This window comes from Chroicocephalus ridibundus, chromosome Z (genome assembly GCF_963924245.1).
Source record: "Chroicocephalus ridibundus chromosome Z, bChrRid1.1, whole genome shotgun sequence".
NCBI lineage: Eukaryota > Metazoa > Chordata > Aves > Charadriiformes > Laridae > Chroicocephalus > Chroicocephalus ridibundus.
Window position 1 is genome coordinate 60080626 of NC_086316.1, and position 14564 is coordinate 60095189.

The following is a 14564-nucleotide window of genomic DNA, read 5'->3' on the forward strand; positions in this document are numbered from 1 at the left end:
TACTGTTTTTATTACACCTCAGGAAATTGCTCTTCTGGCAAGAATTATTCCATCATCCAAAATATCCTTTAGAAATAGCTATGTTTTTGACATTCCTGAATGTAGCAGCCACAAATATTTTCTTAAAATGAAGTAAAGAAAAATAATTGGAAAAGCCATTGATGTTAATGGAAGCAAAAATAATCATCATTATTAGGAATGATAAAAAGAATGTAACTGATACCTATTCTAGGGCATCTGTAGTTGTAGCTAATAGTTGTTTTTAATAGTTTCTGATAACTTTGGGATTCTAGCAAATTCTTCCCCATTTTTCTTTTCTAAAAATCTTATGTGTGCAATAATAGCTGTCTGGAACTCCACCTCAGAAATTTACTTGCAGCTGAGTTGTTGGGGATCTTTGCAACAACTCATACAGAAAACTTGTCACTTTGTATTATTGATATTAAAAGCCTACCAGGAAAGACACCGCTGATATATACTGTAGATGACTTTTTTTTTTTAAAGTTTCAAAAGTGGTGGAACCATCACTGCCAGTTTTTGCCATCTGGGTTATAAGGAAACAAGAAATTCTAGAAGTTACTTCCTATGCATGTTTTTTTAGACTGGAGCAAAGCTTCTTCGTGTTTCACAGAACTATTTGAAAATTAATACCACTGGGGACTCAAATAACTTGATTCCCAGAATTTTTCTCTGATTTTTTTTTTTTTTAAATCCAGACCAGCTACAGTTCAACAGCCACCACTGCCCACCACCGCTGGTCCTGTCTTTCCTTCTAAGACTCCTCCGTTATCCATAGCCAGGCATGACTTGCCTGGAATTTCCAGCTTCTGCAAGTAGCTGTATGGCTGAACAGCCTTTCCAAGCATATACGGTACACGAAGCTGCCTGATCTGTTGTTGCATATGAGGTCCTTCATACTTGAGATGATGCCCTCTTTCACTTCAAAGCTGCATCCAGAGTGAATCTGGTCCTCAAACTGGCTTCCAGTTTCCCCTCAAAAGGCAATCCAGGCACAACAACTTTGCTCACTCTGTCACTGTTTTACTGTTCCAGCACGTACTGTTTTCTTTCTCCCGATCAGTGAAATGACCACAAACCAGCAGCAAAGCACAGCTCCGGGTTGGGCTGAAGGAAAAGCCTGTGGAAGGAGGCCAGTTCACACTACCATGCACAAGAGACCAGGATGGGCAGCCCCTCCTTTTCCTCCTCCACAACTCTTCTGGGAGACCAGCCAGTTGCCAAACTGCTGGGGCTTTGCCGGTGTCGTGCAGTGTAATACAAAAGGTGTTTCATAAATCGTACTCCAGGTTATGTAGGGATCATACTGGCTTTTTGCCAGAGAGGGGCGTGGTGACTAATTTGGAAATGTGTGATGTGTATGATACACAGCACACATTTCAGTTTCCTTATCATCAGCTGCCCACAGGGCAGAGTTTAGGTTGCTTCAAAATCTTAACAGATTTGGCTGCTGTATGCATTCACATTCATCTACCTATTTACATTTTAATTTACTAATGCTTGAATTTGAGGTAATTAAGTAGTTTGCCCTATATTTTTGATGAGTACTTTCAAATTTTATGACATTTTAGCATAGATTTTGCTTGAATGTTCTTTATAAAATCTCAGTTGATTTGCACAACTGCTAAAATAAAAGATATTGGAGACTGTATAGGTTTCAAATGGTTCTCTGTTGGAGGGCAAAGTTGTGTTAAAGGGTGAAGATGTGTTACTAATTCTAGTCAAAGGTTTCTGTCTTCCAGATGATACACATGGTGGTAATGAATAATCATTTGATAATATTTTTTTTTAACTTTTCAGTACACAAATTTTAAAGGACAGTCATGATCACTAGCTATAAACTAGATGATTTCCAATAAGCAAGTAAATTAACCCAGCTCCACAATGTAAAGAACTTGTATTAACTCATATTTTGTGTCACCTTTTCTTTTGTCTTTTGCCTTATCTTTTTAACGGCCTGTGCTGTGCTGTACTAGTCAGCAGGTTCTGAAAGGTCTTTGGTTGGTCGTGACCCTCTTAAAGGCCAAACCAAACTATTCCATAGCCCTGGAAGCTCTGCTCCAAAGGAGAGTTATTAAATGTCTTGCAAACATTTTTGGGTGCTCCTAGAATGTTTTCCTACTCTTTCATGAACTTTCCATATTTTCCAAGCACTACTTTGAAAGGAGGTGATGTAGAAATTGAGGCACAGAGGAAAAAGAAATTGTTAAAAATTACTTTAGGTTCTCAATTTGACATGTGTGGTACCAACAGTCCCAGTCACTGCACGTTTTAGAAGAGGGAATGGACTGAGTGTAACTTCCACTGCAGCTGTAAGTACTCAGCACTTCAGCAATACAATCCTGAAGGTGCTGAGCTGAGCACCCAGAAAATGTGAAGACCATACTTAATGACTATTTAGTTAGCTTTAAGAGACTTGCTTGCATCGTATACAAAATCTGCAGCAGGGCAGGGATTGTATGCTTTCTCCTGACAGCACTCCTGACACCTTAACCACAAGACTGCTTTCTCATCTTGCAGTCACCAGCCTTATTCACAGTGCACCTTCCAACTTCTGCAGAAGATGGGGGTAACCAAGTTTTCTTCACTACCTTTAAGTTTTAACCTCAAGCTCTCTTTGTTCTGTGCATTGGCAGAGTGATGCGGAAAAAAAATATTCTGTGATGAGGTAATTATGGCCTGCGTTGTAATGTGTGTGCCCAAGGGTCTTGGAATAACATTGCACAGTTTCCTAGCTCTGCCTGTAATATAAATGTGAATGGAAGAGAATTAAAATTCTCTGAAGAAGTAACATTTAGGATATTTTTATGACTTGAAAATGCATTCTTTACTTGCACATAAATGATACATATCTTCTTATGAACTAACTTGGAAGCATCAGATTTATAAGCCAAGAGTCTTGTCAAGGAGTGGGTACAACAAATAACCCAAACCTAAACAGAAAGTGGAACAGAAATAGGTCATCTCCCACAGAGTAAATCAAGGTCAGATTGCATCAGATAACCAACAATTCATCAGTTTTACTACAGCTGCCAGGCATTTGGGTTTGAATCTTGGCCAGGAATATTTAGAATTCAAGGTGTGCTATAAAATGAAGTCATCCTGTTTTGCCTTTTTTTATTACCTCTGAAATAAGTTCTTAAGGGTTTGGTCATAATTAAGAAGTAAGTCGCCTATCTTCAGTTCATTATATTTATCTTATTTTCTTTTTCTTTAGCCCTGAGAAGCTATCCCCAGAGTAATAAACATTATTCACAGGTTATCTTAAGTCCAACTTCATATTGTTGTGGCTGTCGGAAGAGTTGTTTTCTATTCTTTTGAGTCATAACAGCAGTCATCATCTTAGGGTAGACTTCCTGACAGCTATTTTCTACTGCCATCCTGTGGATGCGGTTCAACTGCATTTTGCTGAAATTTCATGTTAATGTTTTTAAGGCATGACAGGCTGAACCTATGCAATGCTTTGAGCAGTAGTCCAAGGCAGAAAGGCAAATTCCACGGTTTTACTTTCACACTGAATGCTGTAATTGGCCAGGATATGATATGTATCTTGGTACAAATTTTTAAAAAGATCTTGAAATGTTTGGACATTAGAAAATTGTCCATAGCACATTCAGAAACTTGGTTTTAATAGCCTTTGCATATTATCAACACCCACAAAAGTGATATTCAGAGTTTTTTGTAGCTTGCTGGACAGACTCAGCACTAGCTCTGGCAAGAAAGTTATCAAATATCTGTGCTACACATTCAGTAGCACTTCAGTGCAGGAAAATTAAGTTTTTAGGTGCTATCCACTGACTATCAGCAGTGGAAAAGTGGGCCTGAAGTATTTTATGTAGGAATATAGGCACCTGGTCTAAGAAGGAGCATATGTAGCAACCAGGAAACAAGATCTTTTAATCTGAAGGCTTGGATAATCTCTCTATTTTTAACTGTTTGGACTCATGCCATTTTTATGTGGGGCTTGGGTGAAAGGAAGCTAAGCATTTTTCTTTGTCACAGCTTTCCTAGCAACAGAAATAAAATACATTGGGGAAAATTCCTTTTGCCTAATATCCAGCTTTATTTCAGACCTGACACTTTTATAGTCAGTACTAAAATCTGTACCTTTTTTTTTTTAAGGCAGTCCCAAATTGAATCACCAGCATTATCTTACTGATGTGCCTGAAGGATTTAATGACATTCTCTACCTGGACAGGGGATTCTTGCTACTGAACTCCCTTGACCAGTAATAAGAATTGCTCATGGAGTCAAAAAAAAAACATTTTTGTGGCAGCACTTTGCCCAGTAACTGATCAACATAATGGAAATTGGTGTATATAGTAATGACCCTATGCCTTTGGATTTTTTCACTTAGTTCATTCATGATGCTGAGATGACACATCACATATCTTTGATCATTTGCAGACTTTCTGTACACTCTGTTCTGTACACACAGAACTTTCCTGAAACACTGCAGCAGAGATTATACTAGTGCTGCAAGACAAGATTATGTTTTTGTATGTATGTTAATTGCAGAATATTTATTGCCTGGCTATTTTTACTCCCCTGGATTCAGTAGAGTTAATTATGAAGGCATGAATTAATATAGATTTTAGATTATTTGAATCACAAACACTGTTCTAAGAAAGATGTTTAAAAACCAACAAGCCTGAATTTGCTCTCTCTAGAGCTCAACAGTTTGCTTAATGACTTTGTTCTGACTATTAGTAAAGAACAAATTCACATTCAAGCACAATAGTAAAATTGAAGGACATGAAGGCAGAAGTTTGAACAGTGACAATGCTTTTCAGGTATAGGATGCAACAACATTTTACTTAAGCCTGTAAAAATCTTATTGTTCCTGCCAATGATGTGCGTATTTTAGGCAAAAGGACATGCCTGAAAACTGCTTAAGGGTCAAAAGATTGAACTTCTGCTGCGTTGTTCATTTTGTATCATCAGGACAGCCAAGGGCAATAAAAATGGGCTGACTTTGTCTTACTCTTTTTTGTTTATAATTTGATAACATTAATGGGATTAGACTAATAATAACCCTTACAATTGGAAAAATTGAATAAGTCCATTTAGAAAGCAGAACTGTTTTTTCAGTGCCAACAAATTACATTAATTTTGCTCAGATATAAGAGATATTGTATTACAAAATTACTTTAAGCCTTAATAACGTAATCTTGGGTATATAATTCATAAAAGATCTAAATCACAGTGGCAGCCATGAATGTACTATCTGTAGAGCCCAGCATATGAAAAAAAAAATGGTCCAAATTGCTCAGAAAATTATATTCAGAACCCTGTTATAACTAGTTGATATAAGCAAATCGCATCTGTGAAACAGCTTACCTTTATAAAACCGCATAAAACGACACTGAATATAAGTAAAGCATCCCCATATGTTTTGTGCTGTTGTCTTTCCAAAGATTTCCTGCCTGTATCTGTCCAAATTTGTGTTAGCTGGATCTATGTATTCTTTGGGGAGTTCTGGTATCTCTCTGAATACACTGAAGCTGTTGATGACTAAATGTCTACTTTTCCTATGTGAACAGGTTTTTTCCTGTTGCTGTTCTTTGAGGGCAAGTTTGGTTTTACATCAGTACCTGGCAGCTGAAGAAATTGTATTTACATGTGCAGATACTGATCACAACCAGTCACCACATAATTTTAGAAATGCCTTCTGTCCATAAATGAGGCCAAAATTAGAACAGTTCTGACTCCTTTCCTCTCCTTCTTCCCCTGACTTCTTCAAAATAGCTGCGGCCTGTTATTATCCTATCACATAAGCTCTGTTTTCCAGGTTGGCTGTGCTGTCTCTAACCTCTTCCTACCTGCTTGTGATAAAGTCTCTTTTACCACAGCCTTTCCTCTTCATGCTCCTCCTTACTATCCGCACTCTCATTCACCCTAGAAGATGCATCAGTCTGGAGCTCCTTCCCTCAGGACCTTCTCCCCATTCTGGTCAGCTTCCTCCAGATATTCTTCTGATGCTCCCCTTTATCTGCCCTTGTAGTACAGATGTTTCTGTGGTAGAGATTTGATCTTCTTCTCATAGACTTTGAAAGATGCAGGGTGGCTGTTTGCTGCTTCCTTCAGTACACCACCTACTCCTCCTTTGGACTCATTCCTCCAAAAGCCTTCCTTAAAAGGGGCAAGTTTTAACTTTCTCATTTCTCTTCTGAGGAAGGCATTTTCAAGGAGCTGCTGCAAACATTTCTCTCTCAGAAAACTTCACAAGCAACACTTGCAAAATTTCCTTATCTGCTCTCAGCATTGTGCTCTCAGGCAACCCTAATTCGTCTGCACTGTCGGACAGCAGAGCCCGTCACTTTGTAGGTGATTATTTCCAGGGTGTGCATGTTTAGCTTTTCTTGCCAATAAGTATTATGTAAAAGTACTGCAGGTTTAATCAAGTTTACAAAAAAAACCAAAAAAACCCCACCCCAAGTAAGGACTTTGAACATAGAGAAGGCACATCTGAGTCTTCTACTTCTTTTTTTCGCAGTGTTTCTAGTAAGTTTTTGCTCTGCCATCAGAATGACCTGTCCCTCCTTCCTTAGGTATTGCTGATACTTATTGTCATGCAATAGCTGGATGGGTGCCACGTTTTGCACAAAGAGGAACTATGGTTACTTCAGGCAAAATAATTACTTTGCTAAATCCCAGGTATTTTAAAGAGTCTGAAACACTGCTGTCAATTGCAGGAGACATATAGCCAAATAAAAAATTTATTATGATTATAAACACCCACCAAAAGAGACTAAGTTGTGTCTTCTGGGGTCAGAAAAGGCATGTGTTACACAGAGCTAACACTGGAAAAGGAAGTTCCAGTGTTCCAACTCTTCTGATTTTACTTTCATAATGTTTTAGGCAAAGAGGTTTGACTTTGGTCTGCAACCACAGACAAACAAATATTTAACAGAAAAAAAAAATCTTTTTGAAAGTATATTAACTAGTCTGTTCCATGTCTTAATTCTGTTCTGCAAACATCCTTTTAACTGATTTTAGAATTTGACAGCCAAAGTACCATTACTTCAAGTTAGCACATTTCTGAATCTTGTTCAGATTCTGGAGTTCACTCTGTGGGTTAACTAGAGTTCTGCTTCTTAGAGCAAACTAGACTGATTTAGAAATATACTGGAAGAATCTAGACCTACCTTCAGCACTCTGCTGGTGCAGGTCCTCAAATATACCAGGACTAGTATAATTCTGAAGTGCAGCATGTCAGATAGTCAGGGCGTGGAAAGTAATGAAACCCCCTATGTCCTGGCCAACTATGCTAGACAGGAGCTTTTACATCTCCCCCAGTATAAGACTTGGATGTAGGAAACCAAAGGGCTGGGCAGATCAACACTATTGAGATCCAGCGGCCAGATTTGCAGAAGAGCAGAAGAGATGAACTAGTGACACTCCGGGCTGTGGCCATGTCCATCATTGCTTGAGGGAGAGGATCTCTTCTCCCTTGATACCATGATTTGCTGTTATCAAAATAAAAAAATAGTTCTGTGAAGAACATTGAGAATTTATATCCTTGCTCTCAGTGGGGATCAAATCTGTTTACTTTAAGTTGGTTCGCTGGGCTGCTCTTTAGGAGCTCCAGTGGAAGTTTCTCAAAATCACTTCCCTAGGAATTCAGGCTGTATCTGAGCACAAGTCTTCTTCCTTTCCTTCACATACAGCTCTGTACAATAACTAGGGCTCTTATTAGTCACTCAGACCATTAGAATTTCTGTTAATCCCTGCTGTTTAGACTGGAGGCTTTTTCCTTCCAATGGCAGTATTTCACATTAACAAGAAAGAAACATTTTGTTCTGAAAAGAAGTTTCTATCCTCCTGATTCTTCTTATTTTATTCCAGTGAGCACAGCGTGAGCTGAGAACAGTCCTTCTCTCTTTCACTTCTAAGAGATCTGAGAAATGTTAGAAATTCTACCGTTTTACAGATATTTTTGTTAAGACACTTTTGGAAGGACAAGGTTATCCCTGCAACTATGAATCATACAGTCATGTCAAAACACAATTTATTAAAATGGTCACAGTTTGCATAGTACATCTGTACATGGGTTATCGGGCATCTAAAATATTTAATCTAGACTACTAAAATGACAGCACTGCAATGCAAAAGACCCTCTGAAGTGCCCGAGTCATACTTTCTATTGGCAATTATTTCCTTTCCCTTTTTTCCAAAGTTTCTCAGATATCTTTTCTGCACCAAGCAGGGATTTTTTAATGCCCTATTCTCTTTAGCTCTAAGAGACGAACATTCATTATTATTGGAGGTCTCATTTGCCTTTTGAGAAAGCACTGATTGAACAGGTATACCACCTGCAAGAAATCCATTTCTATTCAGTACCCCAAGATGATTATCCTTTGATTCTGGTGACTTCTTTCTCAAATTACCAAGTAGCTCTCAAAAGTTTTCCCACCTCCCACCTCCCAGTCCAGCATTTTAAGTGTTACTGAATTTCCACTTGCAATTCCTTTATTTCACTACAGAGGTGTAAAGTTACGTATTTAGTCATTCATTTCTCATTTTGGTCCCTGAGGCAGCAGAATGAATTTGCCTCAATAAAGTGGTGTAGCAGCTGACTTTGATTTTGTAGCACAGAATCCTTGTTGGCATAAACTCTGCTTAAGATATTGGGGTTATTCTGATTTATTCCCACCGAGGATTTGTCTCAAAGACTTTACTCTTTCACCCGTTTTTTAACTTACTTCTGTTTTCTCTTCTAGGGCAACAGGCTTCGGCTTTTTGAATGCACTATGCAAAGCAGCAGCTGTACTTGGAAACTTAATATTCGGTTCCCTTGTTGGTATCACCAAAGCAATCCCTATCCTCCTTGCTTCTACTGTTCTAGTATGTGGAGGTCTGGTAGGACTTCGGCTTCCTGACACAAGAACCCAGGTGTTGATGTAACTGGAAAAAGCCATTTACTATGTATTTCCTTTTTCGTACAAATGTCAACTCTCCTGACTGATGGTGCAAAGGCTTCAGATTCTCAATGCTTTATTAGAGTGTTCAGATGTCAGACATCAAACTCAAAAGATGCTTTGGAGTGGCAGAGATTTAGAAATCTCTGTAGGAAAGTTCTAAATTTCCCTTTTGTTTGCTTGCATACATTGCTATTCGAAACCACTTAACTTCAAACTGCAAAGCTACCTCTTAAAACACTTTCAGTGACAAGTCCAGGAAGGTAAAAACCATACTGATAATTAGATATTTAAAATGCAAGAAGTCATATTATTTAAAAATATTGTGAGCTTTTGTAATAGTACAGACATGCAAGTCAATTACTTAGTAGTATTGTTTCAGAGAATGTTAGTATTACATATATCAATGCATGCAGCATTAATCATGAAACCCTACAGACCGCATCAGTATTGAGAATACTGACCTTCTGCGGCTATGCTTAGGTGGAAAAATCTTGTGGCAATGCCTCTTTCTTGGGAAACCTTTTTTGCGTAGATTCAATATCTAAAGTAAAGATTACCAACTACACCCCATATTTGCTGAGGAGAAGGCAATGGCTACCACAAGGAGATGAAAAGCCCTTGTGGATAAGTGGCAAAGAGAATAACAAGCACTTGCACTCTTTGCTGCTGATCCTCCAGAAAAAAAATTGTTTTCTTCTCATTTGTGACATCTGGTATATTTTGCCATTTTAAAACAGTGAATTTGTCACTCTTCCAGGAGTGAATCAATGCAAATATTTATGTTGTTGTAAGTATGAATAAAGGAATATTCAGGCCAGTGAACTATGTGAAAAGTAAGATGCTTTCAAAAAAGTTTCTTTGGTATTTACATTTCTAACACATTTTTCTTTGTCACAGAATAGTTATAAAAATTCGTGGCTGTAGAAGGCCACCTAGTAATTTAGTCTGGTCATAACTTCAATACAAAGTGTAATGTAATTAAAACATCTCAAATGATTTTTTTAAAAAATAATACCAAAACAAAGAAAAGCAATAAAAACAACCTTCATTATTTTCACGGTTTATACACTTCTTTATATAAGCTTTTTCTCAGCTGATATTTAGTAGTTCTAGAGATATCTCACCATTTAACACTTTCAAATGTCTCTCTGAAAGGCCGTTAAGAAAGAAGCAATGCCAAGGCTGCAGGGAGTGGTAATGTCTTTATTAGACGAAGTGCAAGGATAGAGAGTAAATGGTAGTAAATATATTCCTTCTAAGCCATATTCTGTGGACTGCTGTGGATTACAGTAAAGAGTTCCTCACCAGTCCTACTGCTATGAAAAAGGCTATGGGAAGTCTTTAAAATGTTAGCATTAAAAATTAAATAGAAATGTATCCATATAATTAGCAGACAGAAGGGGCAGATCCTTTGTTGAGAGAAACTGGCATTGCTTTCATTGACTGATTCTAGAAGCTGCATTTTTCAGTTATTAACAAATGCCGGTGCTACACATTGTACCACCAAAATGTTAGCACAAGATGTGGTTTTCTGCTATTAAGAAATGAGAAAAGTGGCTGAATTAAATAAAGCATGAGTATGGAAAACCAGTGGGCATTTTTTTGATGTTGATAATTTAAATGTGATATGGTAAGAAACAAAAGTTTATGAATCATGTTTATTTTACAATGTAAACAGTCAAGATATTTGAGATCAAATATTTTATATTTAATTTAAGACTTTTAATTTATATTTAAGACTTAAACATGTCTTTTAAATTTATAAACTCTGTTAAAAAAAAGGAGGAAGAATTTTTTTTCACCAAATTCCAGGTTAAGAACAAAATGCTAGCCTTAGTTTTGCATCTGTGGCTTTTGTCCACTAGTCATAGTCTTAATGTTATTTCAAGGCTGGTTTTTCCAATGAGAATTATATTTGAGCCCTGTTTCTCTGTGCCATTTATTAATAGCATGTGTCCAACTCCTTGTACTTACTGCAAAAATTTTGAAATCTGAAGCCTCTGTACAGGTTTGGAGTAAACATCAACAGCAATGTTAAAATATTACATTGTCTTGCTATGCACTGTCCACTAAAAACTAGTACATTCTGTCTGTATGTAATTTTGAAAACATCCAGATCCAACGCTTCATGCCACCCGACCAGTGTGGAGGAAATGAGCCACAACAAATAAGGTTCAACTTTTGAGGGCTACGGTTCAAGGCTAACACACTAAAATCTCATTACATGTAAACTTATGCTGATTTCAATGCTGATTCTTATCCTAAATCCTGACTACATCATAAGCATATATTAAGTTTGGATGAAATGGAATAGAGCAACAACAGGAATTAGTAAACATGAACAAAATTCCCAACTACACAGACCTTGTGTGGTCTGGGGTTAGAGTGAAAGTTCTAAGGTAGGAAAAGGAAAAAAGAATAGTGGGTAGGAAAGGGGAGAAAAAGCAAATGGAAGAGATAAACAATGAAAAAAATCCACAAAAACATTTCCAACATATTAACCAAAACATAAAGCTAGAATCTCCCTAGCTGGTGAGCCAGTTGGCTCAACAGTTTTGAACTAGTGCACAAGCCAGCATCAAAGCTGTTTGAACAATAAATCGTTTGGCTTGAGTGCACTAAAGATTTATCTCATAAAGACGAAATAAGCGAATGCAATTTCAAGCTATAAATACTTCGTTAGATAGATGCAATCCACAGGCTGGAACAGATACGCTTAACCTATGGGGATCTGGACACAAATGTTACTTAGGTTATAAGCAAAAGTGATTCAGCTGGTCTTTAGCGAATCTGTCTTTTTTTGCACCTTCTAAAGCAATCTCAGGTAATGAATACTGGAAAGTAGGAATTGCACTTCCTTTCTCTGTCTGTTCACTTATATCTCACACAAAGAGTCATTTTGTGGCCTGTTTAGATCCCTGATACACCACAGAGAACCAAACTTGATAAGAATTGTGTATCAGAGTTATCAAACACATGTAATCAAAACTGCTTATTTGTCTGTTTTGGTCACTGAACTGACTGACTGCTAATTGGAAGCTCCTTTCAGTATGAATTGAAGTAGGATATAAGGTCTAGTGCTCTTCTCCTGTAGAGCTGAAAGGCTCATCCCAACGAGAGCACTGACAAAAAGTACAATGACCCTCTGAAGACAGAGAAGACTGACAGCATTTAGAATAGTATTAAGCATGACGGTCAACTACTTGAAAATTTGAAAATTGTCTGCAGAAGAGACCATGTGTTTTCATTTTTGGCAAAGAAATTTTATTTTATTAGTTTTGTCCCTTACAGGTTGTCTGATAGTAGAGCTTCACTTAGCGGACTCTAACTTCTTGAAAGCATCTTATTCATTGTGTTGTACATTTTAACCAGACTGGCTATATCTTGTTAGCACCGGGTTGGGTGGAAGCATGCAGTACTGCATTTGGTATGCATTGCATTGATTGCTGAGTACAGACTCCTAGCAAGGGAACCAGGACTAGGTGTTCACGGTTTCTGGAGTGCTGAAGGGGATTGCTAATTAATGATAAATTGGGAAGCCTTCTTCCTCTCTGCTCGATTTTAGCCAGTGCCCTTCCAGAGGTGTATACTACAAAACTTTGACAGAGGTGAAAAAGTGTTAGCCCTCCTTCCTGATGGCTCCAGTAATCTATGCTTTGTTCGTCATCTTAGAAAAGTGCGGCGAAGTAAGACTGCTACTTCAAGCTCTGCTCTCTTTCTCTTCATGCCATTCCATTAATTCCATGCCATATTGCTTTTCTTACCAGAGGGCCAATCTTAAAGAAAGTCAAAACTCACTGCTCCTGCCCTCACTTTCTTATGACTTCATAGCAACATTCAGTTAGAAAGTTTACCACATATCTTTTGCACTTTGGCCATCCCTTTTTAAAGCAAGATGGAAAGCAAACTCAAAAATCCTTCAGACAATCTTACCTTCTGAAGGCAGCCAGACTCCGCATTTCCCTGTACATCCAGAAGGGACTAATACAAGGAGGGGTCTCCTTTCAGAATGGCCCAAGTTGGTCTCCTTCAGCTGTGGGTGCAGATATGGAGGAATCTTCTCATCTGTGCACTTAGCTCATCTCCATTTGGAGGAAATGTTATTCTCTGTTGTTTTCTTTTTCTACCACTATAGAGCCTTATCTTCATGTAATTGCTCCTGAAGCACAACTGCTGATTTCAGTTCTTAGCAATAGAACGTTGTCCTCAGTCCCTCATATGGACAGCTTCTGTGTGCTGGGCTTTAGCTCTCTTCCCCATTGTGAGTTTTAAAACTATCTTAATTAGTCAGAGAAAGATGTTTACATCCAGTCACACCTCTTTACCTAAACAAGATGATATCATGCTAATCCAACCTACAAGCCATGTTTCCTGTTTAATAACCTGGAAATGCAATTGAAATTTCAATCACAATGTTAAAAAATGAATCCTTGCACTCGGGGGGTCAAAGACACAAGAAGTGAAAACAGAAATGCTCCACTTCCTCTGGAGTCTTGAAAGAAAACATATGTTCGGTAATCATATTCCAGAAGAAAACATGTCTGAGAGACTGCTTTTCCTCTGCATTTCCTGCCTTCTTGTTCATTAAACTCACTGTAAAATATTAGGTATTTGCCTGAATTAGTACTTTCCAATGCTGCTAGTTCATGAAACGCAGCATGAAAAGACAGACTTTTGCTTGCGGTTTGGAGGTGAGACAGGGATCAGACAGTAATGTGGAATTAGCAGAGACATGTTAGCCAGAAAATCTGAAACTCAGTTCAGAACCTGAATTAAATACAAAGCACCAATTTATAATGCTACTTACAGATCTCCCTAATCTTCAGTTACCCTCACCCACTCTACAACCAGTCCCTATGCTGAAATCAGTCTCGTTTGCTTTCTTCTAATGTTGATAACTTCAACCAAGTGATGCAAAGTATTTTTTGATCCGTTATGGTTATCTGCATTCTTTATTTTTGTTGCAGTGGTGAATACCCCACTTCTTTCTGCAACGGGAGGATCCTTCAATATTTAGTCCTACTCTAGATGTATAAGATTATTATATGGAACCTCATTCACATTCGTGGCCTTTCTTTGATAAAGTGACTTAGCATGTCAGAAACAGGAAAAAGACAAAATGGGCCTGATTGATTTAGTCTTCTTATTTGATAGTAGGTTGAATTATCTCCAAAGATGCTGGCCTGTAATACGTAGCCACGCTTTCTAGCCCTTGGAGTACACCCTGTCTAACTGAAAATGAATAAAGTGGCCATTATTGGCGGTCTCCTCCCACAACATACACACAAGCTACGCTTACTAGGACCAAAATACTTTGGAAAAAAATGGGGATAAATACAGGAGTAATTGCTTTCTGGGGTAAACAATTCTCCCTGCTTGACAAAGATCTAGAACATGTTGCTCGCTTCTGACTACACAGTCCAATAACCAAAGACTGAAGATTACTTAAAAACAAAGGTATTTGAATGAGGATGACTTGACACAAAAGTATTGTCCTTTCCACCCAGGGTATTCATGAACATACATTTTAATGCCACATAACCAAGAAGATTTGTAGAGATCTTGCCCCTACTCTGGCCATCAACACTTCTGAGCTGTAGCCAGACACATCAGTCTGCAAGT

At 38.0% G+C, this 14564-nt stretch overlaps 1 protein-coding gene across 1 annotated transcript in view; it reads left to right on the plus strand.

Moving 5' to 3' along the window:
• SV2C (synaptic vesicle glycoprotein 2C) overlaps window positions 1-10378 on the plus strand; it is a 118905-nt gene extending 108527 nt beyond the window's left edge. The window contains exon 13 of the mRNA XM_063321190.1: window positions 8742-10378. Coding sequence (XP_063177260.1) covers window positions 8742-8925 — 184 coding nt within the window. The 3' untranslated portion in view covers window positions 8926-10378. The remainder of the gene's footprint in view (window positions 1-8741) is intronic.
• Window positions 10379-14564: the final 4186 nt, after the last annotated feature.